Here is a 15,267-nt window from a genome sequence, read left to right as displayed (position 1 = left end):
GCTGATCCTTATATGAAAATGAACTAAGAATAATCTAAGAAAGTTAGCTAGTTGTAGTACGAACATTTTCTAAGTTATAACAGCTAAATTTAGTTGTAAAACAAAAGTTTTCCGAGTTGCGTAGCTTGACAAGCCATCCTCAAGATGTTGAAGCCAGCCCATTGGTAGAAAAACTTTTGCGACTATAAGCAAATTTACTGTTTGTGTGGCTTGGTAAGCCATCCTCTGGATGTTGAAGCCAGCCCATTTGTACGGAAATTTTCATGTCTATAATTAAGTTTAACTTAATTAGTTGTTTCTTACTTTGTTATTATTTTGGTATCAAAGCATCAAATACATTTTGGAACTAGCATACAAATAATTTACCTATTCAAGTGGAAATACTTCGCCATATCTCAATTTCAAGCAGGAAATGGTTTATACAAGAGATGAAATAGAATAACTGCTTCAGAATACTGAAAAGACCATTTTTCTTCAACACACAGATCCTCACCTGTGGAAACGGAATACACTTGCTCCCAGGTACATGTCCACTTCTTATTCCTTTTCGAGGCTCTGGTGCAACACCATCAAACCTAAAAAGGTGCAAAACAGAACTCTAGATAAATAAACAAATATTGATTAACTCTAGAAAAAATTAAGCTTGCTTAAAATGAATTCTGGAAAATTTTACACATTAAAACAGTTCCACTTGCTTCAGTCAAGTGTAGTAGATTTTGAATTTATGGCCTCTATTATCTCCTTTTAATAAAAGCTTATTTCCTAATCTAATGTCAGGTACATTTATCTTTAATTATCCAAAAAAACATAAACTGTTACTCCACACCAACATATCTTATGTTTGTACGTCTTTGGGTACCACATCGATGTAGCTTTGTTTTAAACTCAAAACAGAAGAGAGCAGCATCTGTGTTATAGCTAAATGAAAAGAGAAGATATGCACAATTACTCATTCTTGGACAAGCAATACTGCGCCTAGCTTCCATGATATGACTATGCAGAAACAATAATTCTTGAAAATAAAAATGACTAAGAAAGCAACTTCACCAAAACAACTTGAAATGTGGATATGACCTAACCTGTAAAAACTATTCTTAAGATGATTTTTCCTAGACCATCATGATACAGTACCTAAAAGACAGCAGAAATCAATATTTTTTTATTTCTAAGCAAAGTGATGGCGCCAATAAGGGAAGAAATCCTACTGTAGAAGATAATGTGAGAATGCTCCCTCTTTATTTATGACCGAGAAATACGTTTGGACCCGACGCTTTGGGCCAACTGCAACCTTCGGAACTCGGGGACAATGGGTCCGCCCCTCTACCCTTCTCCACTTAAAAACTAAAGTTAGTTTGCTCGGCACAGGACTCCAACCTGTGACCTAGACACAACTTCCTCAACCTTTGCCAAGTGAGTAACCCGTGGGGACAATGTGAGAATGCTCCTTTCACATCAGTTAAAAAAAGAAGTTGCTATAATATTCTAAATCTGTAAAGAAAACATATATAAGCACCCCTTACCTATTTAAGACATTACATAATGAGTGGTCCATTCATGAACCAGTAGATATGTGAGATGTCTTAAAACACTAATAAATCCTTACTCTATAACTATGGTGAATTTGAGCAGATCAAAGAAGGATATATTTGCAACATCTTCAGGATTCCATTTCCCTAGGGTAACCACTGAAATATCTAATTTTTCCTACTAGCTAAGGCACATTAATTGGAGCCATTGCTAAATGTTTAATTTGGCTATGCCGACAGTCACATCAGGAGTAGTAGGGTTCTGCCCTCATGTCCTAAACATAATGTATCATAAGAAAGAAAAATTTTCATATATTCGATCACGGCCATCTAGATGACAAGACATGCCAAAATATATTACTCCGACCTTTCTAATCATAAAACATAATACGGCAAAAGACTCTTTGACTAGCATATTGAAGAAATTATTCAAAAGTAGAGCATCCAGCAAGACATGCCAAAAGATATTACTCCCGCATCTCTAATCATACGACATATTTGCCAAGGCACAAAGACTATTTGACTAGCATATTGAACTAATTGTTGAAAAGGAGAGCATCACCTCATTAGTTAACTTTGTGCTTTTAATGAAGTTGAAATCTTTGAGGTATGGGATGGTCCAATAAAAAATCACTACTATTCGTAGCACATGTGAAACATTTTGAAACTTAATGTGTCACATAAATTAGGAGGGAGAAGTAAAATCTAATGGTCACAAAGGCTATAATTGCTTCAAGAACTAACTGACAAAAATAAAATATATAAATAACTTTCTCATCTTGGTACATGTATTGTTGAGCAAATAGCTTAGCATATTAGTCTATCACGTATAAAGAAATTAGTTTGCAGACATAATGAAGTACCTAGCTTTGGATCGAGCATCTATATGCTGATATGTTTTGTCTTCAATGTTCCTTTTAACCTGAGAATATAAACAAATTATATCTCCAAATCTATAACTAAGCTAGAATTAATGACAAAAAATCACAAATATAGTTAAATATGGATAGCATATTGAAAGATCAATCTTGTTGACATATGTAAAAATAAGGACAAAGATTGTGTTCGCATTTTTTCCCATATTGGACTATCATACAGTCATCCAACAGTTGATATTCACAAAGAGCGGCAATAACCAGTTTCTCCAGACAATGAAACAGACCTAAGCAGAAAACAACCAATAAAGGTCATAATCCTAGATTTTCTTCAGAAACTCAGTGGAGCTCTCACAGTCACTCAAGGAAACTGGAGCAGGATTTTGCAGAATAAAGTTGCACTAAGGGTCACAAATATGAATCAACAAGCTGCTTAATACCCACTAATCACAATCTGTTACTAGTTCGGTTCATGTTGTCCCTTTTCTCTAGACCTACCATCCATCAGCTCTAAATTGTATCTGGAACAAGAAATAATGTAATTATAAGTAGTTTGAATCTGTATACAGCCTAGGTCTTGATAATCCAGAAAAGTTCCTTGCCATTACCACCAGCTTCGGTGACACATGGCTAGATGCTGCTCCCAGCAAGTGCTGTAGGCAGAAAGCACAACAAGGAAACCAACCTGATCGAGATTCCAGACAAGATGCGGCTGAAACTTGGTCTCGAAGGTAGTAGGTCCAACCTGCACAAAAAAAATTTCTAAGAGAAATATTAAAACAATATACATTAAATGCACAATTTCAGAAGCTACAAAGAGAGGGAGAGTGAAAATGTACCGACAATTTTTATAAGGCAAGAAAAACTGATGTTTCAACTCTATTTACATATATTCCAACGGGAAAAAAGGTACTTGCAAAGATTCATCATATTCATGCCCCAAGAAGACAGAGCTTGAAAGAAAATAGAAAATTGTCAAATATCATATCATTTACTTCGAAAAGCTTCATGCTATGGAAAACAACATTAGTTAGTTGAAACTTTTGGCACTGCAGTAAACAGAAGAAATTACCAAAAGCTCCAATTTATAATCCTTGATGTTAAACTTACATGTCGAGATAGAATGCAAGAGTTTTAAAATTCAATTAATCCGTAAAAGTTGGATATCATTATGTTACAGTCTTACAGAAACACTATATATGCTCTCAATCTATTGGTCAGAGCAAATGTAGGAATACAAGGTTCTCTGATACCACCTTGTCACAGCCTAGGTCTTAAACTAAGCGTGCTTGCAGCACTTGTGACAGTTTGCCTTCGTTTGGAAGGTAAGGTAAATTTTATAAATGATTCAGCACAAAGACTGCTGTTTTAACTGTACCACTTGGACAGTTTGCTTTCGCGATTGAACATGTGGGAAAGTACGTAACGCAATCCTATATCTGACCAACACTGTCACCCCGTGGCACAGAAAGAAAGCTGACATGGAGAAGGGTCTTTGTCACAGTGGCACTTGGGGACCAGTTCAAGACTGAGCTCAAAAACCAGTCCTATCCTGTCAATGTCATATATGAGGCTTGGCGGAAGTTGAAGGAGTCGAAGCAAACTGACACCATCGAAAGACTATGTAAAGGAATTCACAACCCTCAGGCTTCAAATCCCTAACCTAACTGGAGATCTCCTATTCCATTCCATGGATGACCTTATAGAGGGTACACGAATATGAGATTGACCATCTTCAGTGGCTCCTAGTACCTTCCGATTAAGCTATGATACATGACCACGACTCTTAATGCTTTGGTTGTCGGTTAAGTTTGACCATGATTTCGTCTCCAACCTTGTTTCAGGACTTGCATGTATTTTTCCCGTGATGCTGATCAGGTGATACACTATTTGGCAGTGATTTTAGGTTACGAAGTGGAAACATTCCCTATTGTCTACCTTCCCCAGTATTTGGGAGCAAAATTTAAAGACCTTGGTGCTTGGTGAAGTTTCATTAATAGATGTGAGAAGAAGCCAACTCCCTGTAAGAAGCAATACTTATCTTTAGGGGAAAGACTTACACTGGCCGATAGCGTTTTGGATGACATCCTTACCTACTTGATGTCCTTACTGCCTATACTTTCCAGTGTTGGAAAGAAATTGAATAACATAAGAAGCAATTTTTCTATAGGAAGGCAATTCTGAGAAGACGAGAAAGATCTAGTCATATGGTCTACCGTATCCATGGAAAAAAAATGTGGAGCAGGAGTCAAGAACTTGAAATATCATAACAAAATCCTACTCTTCAAATGGCACTGGAGACATCGTGACAGCAGAAATAGCTGTGGGAGAATGTAATAGATGTTTAGCATGGCAAAGTTTATCAATGTGTACTAAACTGGAGATGTATCGACAAGATTCCAAAATATGAAGAGGAAGTCTCAAGACCATTTACAGAAGAGAGAGTATCCATTATGCAGTAGATGCTTTCCGTGTGAAGATCCCTTAGAATCAGTGCATCATCTCTTTCTACGTTGCAGACAAGTCTGGCAGATCTGGAAAATCAGTGACATTGGAGGTTTTTTTTTTTTTTAATCCCCCTTTGTTGGAGCTATTGCTCCTTTGGTGACTCGAACCCACGACCCTGGGATTGTAGGTGGGGAGTGCTGACCATCGGAGCAACCCCTCTTGTCGACCTTGGAGGTTAAAGTCCCCACAAAAGTAGCATGTTTTGGGTGGATTGTAAGTCATGATGCTCGCTTGACTCGACACAATTTACAGAAGATAGTGAAAAAGAGTTCGAGTCACCCCTAGAGCAAGGTGGGGAGTTCTTGGAGGGAAGGAGCCGAGGGTCTATCGGAAACAGCCTCTCCACCCCAGGGTAGGGGTAAGGTCTGCGTACACACTACCCTCCCCAGACCCCACTAGTGGGATTATACTGGGTTGTTGTTGTTGTTGTTGTTGTAGTGAAAAAACAATTACATAAGAGCTATGTTGCTCGGACTCTCCGAAAATGTTGCCGGTTGAGTGTCGGATCCTCTAAAAATAGTATATTTTTGGAGGATCCGACACGGGTGCGGCATCATTTTGGAAAGTCTGTGCAACATAGCATAAGTGAGAATATCCATTGTGCAGTAGATGCTTTTAGTGTGAAGATTCCTTAGAATAAGTCAATCATCTCTTTCTTCATTGCAGATAATTCTGGCAGATATGGAAAAAGATTGTAACTATAGTTGGGTTTATTTGGGACATGCCAAGAGATTTCAAGCAATCTCTCAACAGTTGACAAGAGCAAAAGACTGGAAAGAATAAGAAACAGATTTGGTGCTCCATACTTTTGTGTATAATCTGGACTATATGGTTAGAAGGGAATCATAGGTGTTAAAAGAGAAAACGAACGTATAACCTTTGTAAAGTATCGTCATCTTCACTATTTGTATTTTTCAAACAAAGTGAATAGAGTTAAGGAGCTAGGAAACATGATGGATTTAATTGACTCCTTAAGCATAGAGTAGGAGTTTTTAAGTCCACCTCTTGTACACAAAGCAAAGGAGAACAGAATCTAAAAAGACAGTCTGACTTGACTTTTAAGCAAAAGTTGACATCCCTTACATAACGAAGGTTAAACATGAAACCCAGAAGTAGACACCCTCTTGTCCATTGAGCCCTCCGGATATTCAGGAAGCACCAAGAAAGACAATTCTTAAACAAAATTTGGTATGATGCAGCAAAAGTCCAAGAATACAGCCTATCTCAGAGAATATTGTCCTATTACAGTATTGCATCAAAAGGTGCTATGCTTTAGAATGGTTAAAGAAAAATTAACTTTTTTGTGGAAATCTTGTTTTTTTAAAGGATATTCAAGCACAGTAAGCTCATAGGAAACAGTATTTATCTTACCATTTGTCCTTGATATACTTTCTCTATTGCCTCACTGGCAGCGCTAGCTTTCAGAATCGCGTCACCAGATGCACTTGATTCGACATCATATTCTGAAGCACGCCATCTTGGCAAGCCACCATCCAAAACCCAAACTTTGTCATGTCCAAAGGCTCGAAACATCCTGATTACCGATTTTGCTATCGATTAGTCACTTTTGGATGACATGGGCTTATCTGCCTTTTATCATCAAATGAATAACTCACCACCAAACACGAGCCGCACTGAAAATGCCCTTGCCATCGTATACGACGACACCATCTTTGTTTTTGATACCAAGAGCAGATACAGCAGCTGCAAATGCTTCTTCAGATGGCAACATATGCGGCAACTGATAAATCAACCAATTAATGAAGCTTTTTATACCATAAAAGGTGATGACATCCATCTCAAAAGCATGTCGGATGACTAGCTAAAGCATCTACTACAAGTGTAGAAACAGATGGGACTAAAATGAAACAAAGATGGTACAATACTGAAGCCAGAGAAGGTTAGTAACTTGCCTTTACATAGAGCAAAATCATTCTTTGAAGAGGAGAAAAAAATTTAGCAGGGAAGATGTCTCACATTTGTAGTTCGATCAGATATTCCATCCACATCAAAGAACAGTGCTCCAGGTATGTGCGCGACCTGTTCAAAGCAAAGTTAGAAAAATTCTACCAGAAAAAACAGAAAGAAGGGCACTGTTGAACAAATTACCATAAAAGAAACTAATGAGAAAATGAAAATTGCTTGTTTATGAACATATTTACTACAAAGCAATCAAAGAATCAAGATAAAGCAGTGTCATCAAACAAAAATTTCTTAGGAGCCACCACCTGATACTCCTGAAGTGGATTTCTCTGCTCGTCTGGCAAGTACCAAGATGCATCTAACACCTTTAGGAAAAAGGAAAAAGAAACAACATTTCAGTTCTGTATGACAGATGCCTTACATAATACAACCTGCACCACACTCCTCACCCAACTAATTGAAAGAGAAAGATAACACATGCAAAAGCATTGCTAAATAGATTTGAAAAGAAAAAGGAAATCATTGTACATTTGAAAGGCTTGGGCTGAGTGCAAAAATATCATAACTTTAGGTTTAATATGTAGAACAGAAAATGTAGTTAGACCGTTGTAATAACAGCCATACTTGAAGGAAGGGGGTTCAATTGAATCTCCTTCGTCGAAACATTTTTTTATCAAGCCCCTTCATCGAAACATTATACTGTGCAAATAGGCAAAACTAGTTTTGTTAGCTAGCTATTGATAAGTTGTTGAATCCCCTTGACACAGGGGAAAGTTCTACAAGTGGCGAAAAGAGTTCACAAATTGCTTTAGGTCATAAGTTCAGATCCCAAGTGTGACAATTTTGAATCCCCTTGTATAAATTCCTGGCTCCACCCACCATTTTTATTGTTTACCAAGCGTTTGCCTGGTAAGCGCTGCAGTAAGATTAAAAACATCAATCACACACCTTTAAGTCAGGCTCTCTGAGGTTTGCATGGAGCCAGTCAACTGAAACAACCGATTCATTGGTTGACATTGCTAGTGTTGAGAATGATGGTTGTGCCCCAACAGTTGAGGAAGCCATACGAGTAAAAGAATCAATAACCTTGTTAGAGTAGTAGATTGGAGCTGCTTGCAAATGAAATGGTTTCCTCTGCAAGGATTAAGCAAATGATAAACACTGTTGTCAACTTTTTATGGCAAATAAATACAAGAATATATAAGAGCCAGAAAGTTGTTGTGCTGCTAACAAATTTCCACATGACATGAAAGAAACCACACTTTTCCCAAGAACTAAAATTATCCAATAACTCTTGTAGCCTGTTTGGCCAAGCTTCTGAGAAGTCGAAAATGGTTATTTTTGAAAAACAAAATGCTTATTTTAGAGAGTTGAGATATTTGGCCAAGCTTTTAATAAAAAATAAATGCTTTTGTGTAGTGGCAGAGCCAGAAGCAGCTTTTCAAAAATGGAACTTTTGGAACCTTGGCCAATCACAAATCGATGCTGTAATATTAGCAAAAATGTTTTTCAAATTGATTAGCCAAACACAAACTCTATTCTCCAAAAGTACTTTTTCAGAAAAAAACTTCTAACAAAAAAATACTGACATCTTTAACACCTATACAGGGTGAGACAAAGCTAATGGATTCTATTGAACCCGAAGCAAAAAAGTTAACTGACATCTTATTTGCAAGACGCGATTATCAAATGGATAATCTTCACAAAAGGCCGGTTTAGTAAATAGCAACTATGATGATAACAATGACCAACTGAAGAAAATGCATCATCATCAAAATGAACCAGATTTGCATATACAACTAGAAGCAAAAAAATAGCAAGTAGTGAAAGAATATAAGGAGAACTCACGGTGAAGGCAGAGAGCGAAAATCGGGGTTTTGGGCAGAGTAAGGAAGTGGAGGAGGATTTAAGAAAGCGGTAGGCAAAGAGACTCTTGGATAAAACGGCTGAAGCCATAGGAATATCACAACATATTACCAAGTGAAAAAGAAAGGAAGGGGATCGGCTTTTTGGGGATTTTTCTGAACTTTTGTTTGGTAAGGGGATCGTATTGCAGGATCAAACAGCTGCAGCTCTTACAAGTGATGATAGATGATGCCAAGGACTTTAAAATTGATTTATTTATTTTCTAAGACATAAACAACAAACGTATTGTATTGTAACAATAAATATATGTAAAGATTAAAAAATAATTATTAAATGATTTACTACTCATTATTACATTCAGTGTATGTTGACAATAATTTTTTTCGACTATTAAGACTAAAGTTTTTTTTTTAAATAATGTACAACTAGATAAACTTGACGAGTTTAAAATCGTTAGGTGATTAATGAGCCTACGATTGCGATTTAAAGCCAAATAGGCAAGTGAAGCTATAAGTCGACTCTAGAGTCATATTTGTTCATGACTTGAGCTTTAGCCCTTTACATATTTTATTAATGGCTCAAAAGTTAGCGCAATCATCATAAGTCGCATGCTCATGATTGATTGTGTTGGTCATAAAAGTGTTATACATAACTGAATAGAAGAATCCAATTCTTAAACACATTAAAATTGGATCTCATTTAAAATATTTTGCCGCATATAAAAAGTGATATTGTACAACATAGCTTGTAGCATTAGTAGAGATTTACTTGATTCAAGCGTCTTCGTGAGATGAAACTCTACTACATCAGTTTTAAGCATATTACAAGTCATCAAGTCATAAAAAGGCGATCAATAAATACAACAACAACATTTTTATACGGAATGTCATCTTTCTTCGCTAAGTCCTTTACAACAGAATATTTTAGTATTTGATGGTTCAAATTTACGAGAGAAAATATGATGGACATAATTGGTCCAACTTAGCGTACAAAATATTCGGTCATAAAAATTCAAAGGGGTAATAAGGAACTACAAGTACAAAATATTTTGTTACTAAGAAATATGATATTACTTAAAATATTCTAATTCTTATCTTAAGTTGTTTACTTTAATTCGAGGGACGAGGCTGTATATGTTTTAAAAAAACATGATGTTGACCTTTTTATTGATGTACTTTATCATCAAGAAGAGTCAAATTGCACTTGAGCAGTTGAGCTTTTGAGTTGACCTGGAGGAATAACTTTTCCTCATCCGTTCTTCTTTGCTAAAGAATTTTGAGAAAGACTATGGGTTCCTTAATCTTCTATGTGTAGGGCTGGCAAGTGGGCCGATTCCGGACCTAAACGGGTCAAGTGGGCCGGTTCAACGGTCCCGGGCCAATTCCAAATTAAATGGGGGCGGGCCAAACGGGCTTTTGTATGGATTGGTCCGGAACTGAGACCGTTTGGTCCCGGACTAAACGGTCCCGGCCCGCGGGCTAAACGGACTAAGTGGGTCCAACATATATTTTTAAAAAAATAAAAATAAATAGATATTAGAGACAAAAGAATGTTAAAAAACTATCTAAGGCAATGCTTTGTAAATTTTATTATAGAATTGTGACCTAAATTTTATTTAACATCCTAAATTTTAATATTCAATATTTAATATCGAATATATATAGTATATAAGATGTATATATAGTATATCGATATAAGATGTATATATATATATATATATATATATAGCTATATTCGATAAGCTATATATATATCTTATATACTATATATAAGATGTATATATAGTATAGTATATAATATATATATATATATATATATATATATATATATATATATATATATATATATATATACTATACTATATATACATCTTATATATAGTATATAAGATATATATATATATAAGCTATATTCGATAAGCTATATATACATCTTATATACTATATATAAGATGTATATATATATATATATATTAAATGTATAATATATACTATATACATCTTATATACTATATATGTATATATAGTATAGTATAGTATAGAATATATATTAAATGTATAATATATATATATAAAAGTTATATTCGATAAGCTATATATACATCTTATATACTATATATGTATATATAGTATAGTATAGTATAGTATATATATATATATATATATATCGATATAAGATGTATATATAGTATATTTATATATAAGCTATATTCTATATGCTATATATACATCTTATATACTATATATAAGATGTATATATAGTATAGTATAGTATATATATAAAAGTTATATTCGATAAGCTATATATAAAGCTTATATACTATATATAAGATGTATATATAGTATAGTATAGTATAGTATATATATTAGTCTAAAGACAAAAGGATGTTAAAAATAATATCTAAGTCTAAAGACAAAAATATTGTAAAGAGATATGCCTTTGTAATTTTATTATAGCATTAAAAAATATGGCAATATCTTTCTTAGTCTTCATCCCCCTATGGAATGAGCACAACAAGGTGCTAATACCACTATTGAGAAGAAAAAGAAACTAATCAAGATGTGCCAAAATATACAACAACAACAACAACAACCCAATATAATCCCACTAGTGGGGTCTGGGGAGGGTAGTGTGTATGCAGACCTTACCCCTACCCTGGGGTAGAGAGGCTGTTTCCAAATGACCCTCGACATCCTTCCCTCCAAGAACTCCCCACCTTGCTCTTGGGGTGACTCGAACTCACAACCTCTTGGTTGGAAGTGGATGGTGCTTACCATCAGAGCTAATACATACTAATTTTTGTTCATACAAGTTACATGGTATCTCTTACAAACTTCATAAATCTATCGAGGTCCGGAGGAATTTCCGTTGGTGGTGGCAGAAAAGTTGCTTGGTCATCGCCACTCCCGAGCGAAGCAACATCCTCCGCAAGTTCAGTTAGCATTTCTTCGTAAGCTTCGTCTTCATCTGGTTGTGATTCAGCAAGTCCAAAATTTCTTCTTTCTGACCGGATCCAATCTCTGAAAAGTACTGATTTTTCCAAACTCTCCCTATAATCACCGAGTTGAAGTCTTGCTTGACTAAAAGCGCTCTCTGATGCCACTGTTGAAGCTTGAATAGTTAAAATATCTCGGGTCATCCTGAAAGAACAGGAAAGTGTTTTTCTTTGTCCTTCCACCATTCCAAAAGATTAAAGGAACCGTCGGGATTCACTTCCTCAATTCCCTGCGACAAATAAATTTCAAGCTCATTTAGTTGTGAAAAATTACTACTACTAGAACCTTGAGAACCCCTAAACCCCGCCCAAGCACTAAGTGCTCTTACTCCCGCAGTTCTTTTAGATGATTGAGAATCAGAAGAAGAATGAGTTGGAACATTTGGTCTAGCATGATTTAATGCAACTTGATAAGTATTAAAAATAGTTTGAGCATTTATTCTAATTGAGGCTATTGTTTCCGGAAGTTGAGACAATTCCTCATCTTTAAGTGCTAAACCATTATAAACAGTTTCATACCAAAAATGAGGACCTCCTAATTTCATACAAGGATTTAACAAAGCAGAAACACCATAAATAGGGGGAATAGGAAAAAAATATTTTTTAAACTTTTTTCTCATATAATCAATAGCAAGTTTATAAATTTTTCCATCCTCTGAAAAATGAGCAAACAAATTTGCAAGTTCTGCAATATAAACTAAACAGTTAGAAATAGTAGGATAATATTTCCCAGAAAATTCATTTGTAGCAATATGAAATTTTTCTAAAAATTCTACATGTATTTTAACATTAGCCCAATCCCCATTTGTAAGGTGCTCATCATCATCACTTACATGTGCATTAAATGTTGAGTTTATGGGGTTTCTATATTCATATGCAACAACCAAACATTCATACATGTAATTCCATCTAGTTGGACAAGGTTTAAGAACTTTTCTTTCTCTTAGGCCAAATTTATCGCATCTTTTAAAATATTATCTAAGTCTACTTCTACGGTTTGAATATAAAAGCCAGTTAAGAGCCATTTTAACCTTTTCAATTTCAATATTTAAAATTCTCATACCATCACCCACAATTAAATGGTAAATATGACAAATACATCTAACATGAAAAATATCACTAAATGTAGGATTTAGCGTAGTGGTAAGCAAGGCTATAGCATTTGTGTTACTAGTAGCATTATCCATTGAAATTGACATTATTTTATCACTAATACAAAAATATCTACAAATATCTGTAATTGTGCTAGCAATAAATTGCCATGTGTGACGTAAATTAATTATTCTATAAGAAATAATGCGCTTTTGCATTATCCAATCCTTATCAATCCAATTACTGGTAACAGTAAGGTAATCACAGTCGTTACCACTTCTACCAATATCAGTTGTAATAGCAACACGACAATTTATATGAGTAAATAAATAGCGCAAATATTGTTCATATTCATGTTTATATTTATAAATATCGCTCTTTATGGTTGTGCGAGGAAAACCTTTATAAGTAGGATTAAAATTTTTTCTAATATAATGCACAAAGTTAGGGTCAAAAGGAAAACTATAGGGTAAACACATAACAGTTACCATTTTTGCCAATTCTTCCCGATCTTTTTTTGGATCATAATATAAAATACCACCGATAACAGTGTTCCTTCCCGGTTGAAATTGATTTGAACCGATACTAGGATCAACCTGACTAGGAGTAGGTAGACTTTTCTCCTCGGCCAAAGCTTTCAGACGAAGATCCAAAATAATTAAAAACTAGCCAAAGTCCCCCCCCCCCCTCCCCCGCGATCCAAAATATTTAAAAACTAACTCCGTGCCATAAGTTTTACACTTAGCCTTATTTTCTGGAATTAGTTGAGTAAAAAATGATCAAACGGGAGATGTTTTCGTCCGTTTGCTAGGTTGTCTAGAAAAAGTAGGGTTAGTAACAGGAGTATCAAATGGGGCATCATTTGGATTAGCAGGGTTACCACTAGTTGGGTTAACATCAGGAGCAGGACTAGTTGGTGTATCATCATCCGGTTGAGTTTCATCAAAATCTATTTCCTCGTCATCATTTTCATCAATAGTTGGATTAGAATAAAGAACATTCATTAATTCATGGTCTAATTGTTCACCAGATATAATATTATGGCAAAATTGACTTTCAGTAAATTGTAATAAACTATTATCGCTATCAAGAATAGCAGGTGTAGGACGTATATGGAGTTTGGTTCGGGGAGCCCGGGGCAGTGGGGGAGGAACATATTGAGCACTAGATTCGTCACTCTTGGATTTTTCCTTATTTTTACCAAAAAGTTTTTTTAAGGAAGCCATCTTAATTAATAAAGTAATAGAAAATAAATAAAACAAATAAAATTATAATATTAAAACTTAAGAGTTGGAACGAGTTTACCGAATTGACGAACAACTTGTTGGAAATTGATTATCGTTGAAGACTTCAATTCAACAACTTCACAATTGTTTCACAAATTGTAACAATAAAGTAAGCAATAGTAGCAATTATAGAAGAAAATTAGAGAGAGATTGTGATAGATTGGATTTTGTAAGAATAAATGAAAGAATGATGGGGTATTTATAGTTGAAAATAGGGAAAAAGTGTAATTATAAAAAGTATGGGATTAAAACAAAGTTGGGGGGTTAAATGGCTATTTTATAAATAGCCAACGACTATTTTTGACAGCCCAACGGCTATATTTTTAAAAAATAAAAAAATATATATATATATATTTATTTTTTTTAAAAAAAAATAGCCGTTGGGACCGTTTGGCCCGCTAAGGGACCGGGCTAAACGGTCCCGGACCCTGACGGGCTAAACGGTCCCGGGCCTGACGGGCCCAAATCATAGGACTGACCCACGAGACCGGCCCAGACCCGCTAAAACCGGCCCAAACGGTCTGGCCCGTTTGGCCCACGGTCCTGGGCCGGTCCCGGGCCTGGACCGGCTCACTTGCCACCCTTATCTATGTGAATTACTAGGATTGTTTAGCAACATATATGACATTAATGGTTGTGTAGGATCAAAAATTCACTATTTAATATTATTACTTCTATTTCATTTGATTGGCTTATCGGAGTCACCAAACCAATCAAATTTTTTCTTTCTTTCATTCATTATTTAAAAGAGTGTATCTAATTGGCCAGAACATATTTGAACATTTAGAATGTTTCCATTGGCCCTCTAATTGTCATGTACATCCGCCGAAACCAGGGGGAAGCTACAGCTTATCATTGACCACCCTTTGCCGAAAAATTATAATGTATATAGGTAAAATATTAAGTTTTAGAAGTATATAACATATATTGAACATTTTTTATCGAGAATTGTTTTTCACTTCTTTCAAGTTTAAACACCCTTGAGGAAATTTCTGATTTCGTCACTGGCCGAAACATAATAAAGTAACATTCACATTGTGAACAGGACACTTAGAAGGGTTTTGTTTAATCTTTAATTTGATTTGGCACACTACGTCAAATTAACTTTTGACGTGGTATATGTTTGGACCTTAAAATTAACATTCAAGTGAATCTTGTGCCTGTTAACCAAAATGAAGTTGTTTTCTTAATCTATG

General features: G+C 35.2%; 1 protein-coding gene across 3 annotated transcripts in view; it reads right to left on the bottom strand.

Annotated features, from left to right (window-relative positions):
• LOC104085184 (thiosulfate/3-mercaptopyruvate sulfurtransferase 1, mitochondrial-like) overlaps positions 1-8,923 on the bottom strand; it is a 51,150-nt gene extending 42,227 nt beyond the window's left edge. For 2 of the 3 annotated variants that reach the window (XR_011408488.1, XM_070177281.1), the window contains exons 1-9: positions 8,681-8,923; positions 7,781-7,966; positions 7,138-7,197; positions 6,887-6,949; positions 6,526-6,650; positions 6,281-6,443; positions 3,087-3,146; positions 2,390-2,448; positions 494-575 (exon numbers count right to left, since the gene is read on the bottom strand). Coding sequence is in view for 2 of the 3 variants with exons in the window: in XM_070177281.1 (XP_070033382.1) it covers positions 494-575; positions 2,390-2,448; positions 3,087-3,146; positions 6,281-6,443; positions 6,526-6,650; positions 6,887-6,949; positions 7,138-7,197; positions 7,781-7,966; positions 8,681-8,788 (906 nt within the window). In the remaining variant the exon portion in view is untranslated. The remainder of the gene's footprint in view (positions 1-493; positions 576-2,389; positions 2,449-3,086; positions 3,147-6,280; positions 6,444-6,525; positions 6,651-6,886; positions 6,950-7,137; positions 7,198-7,780; positions 7,967-8,680) is intronic. The other variant, XM_070177280.1, reaches the window with a different exon arrangement.
• Positions 8,924-15,267: the final 6,344 nt, after the last annotated feature.

This window comes from Nicotiana tomentosiformis, chromosome 6 (assembly GCF_000390325.3).
Source record: "Nicotiana tomentosiformis chromosome 6, ASM39032v3, whole genome shotgun sequence".
Lineage (NCBI taxonomy): Eukaryota > Viridiplantae > Streptophyta > Magnoliopsida > Solanales > Solanaceae > Nicotiana > Nicotiana tomentosiformis.
Note: the sequence above shows the minus strand (reverse complement) of the source record. Positions and strands in the feature narration are given on the sequence as shown.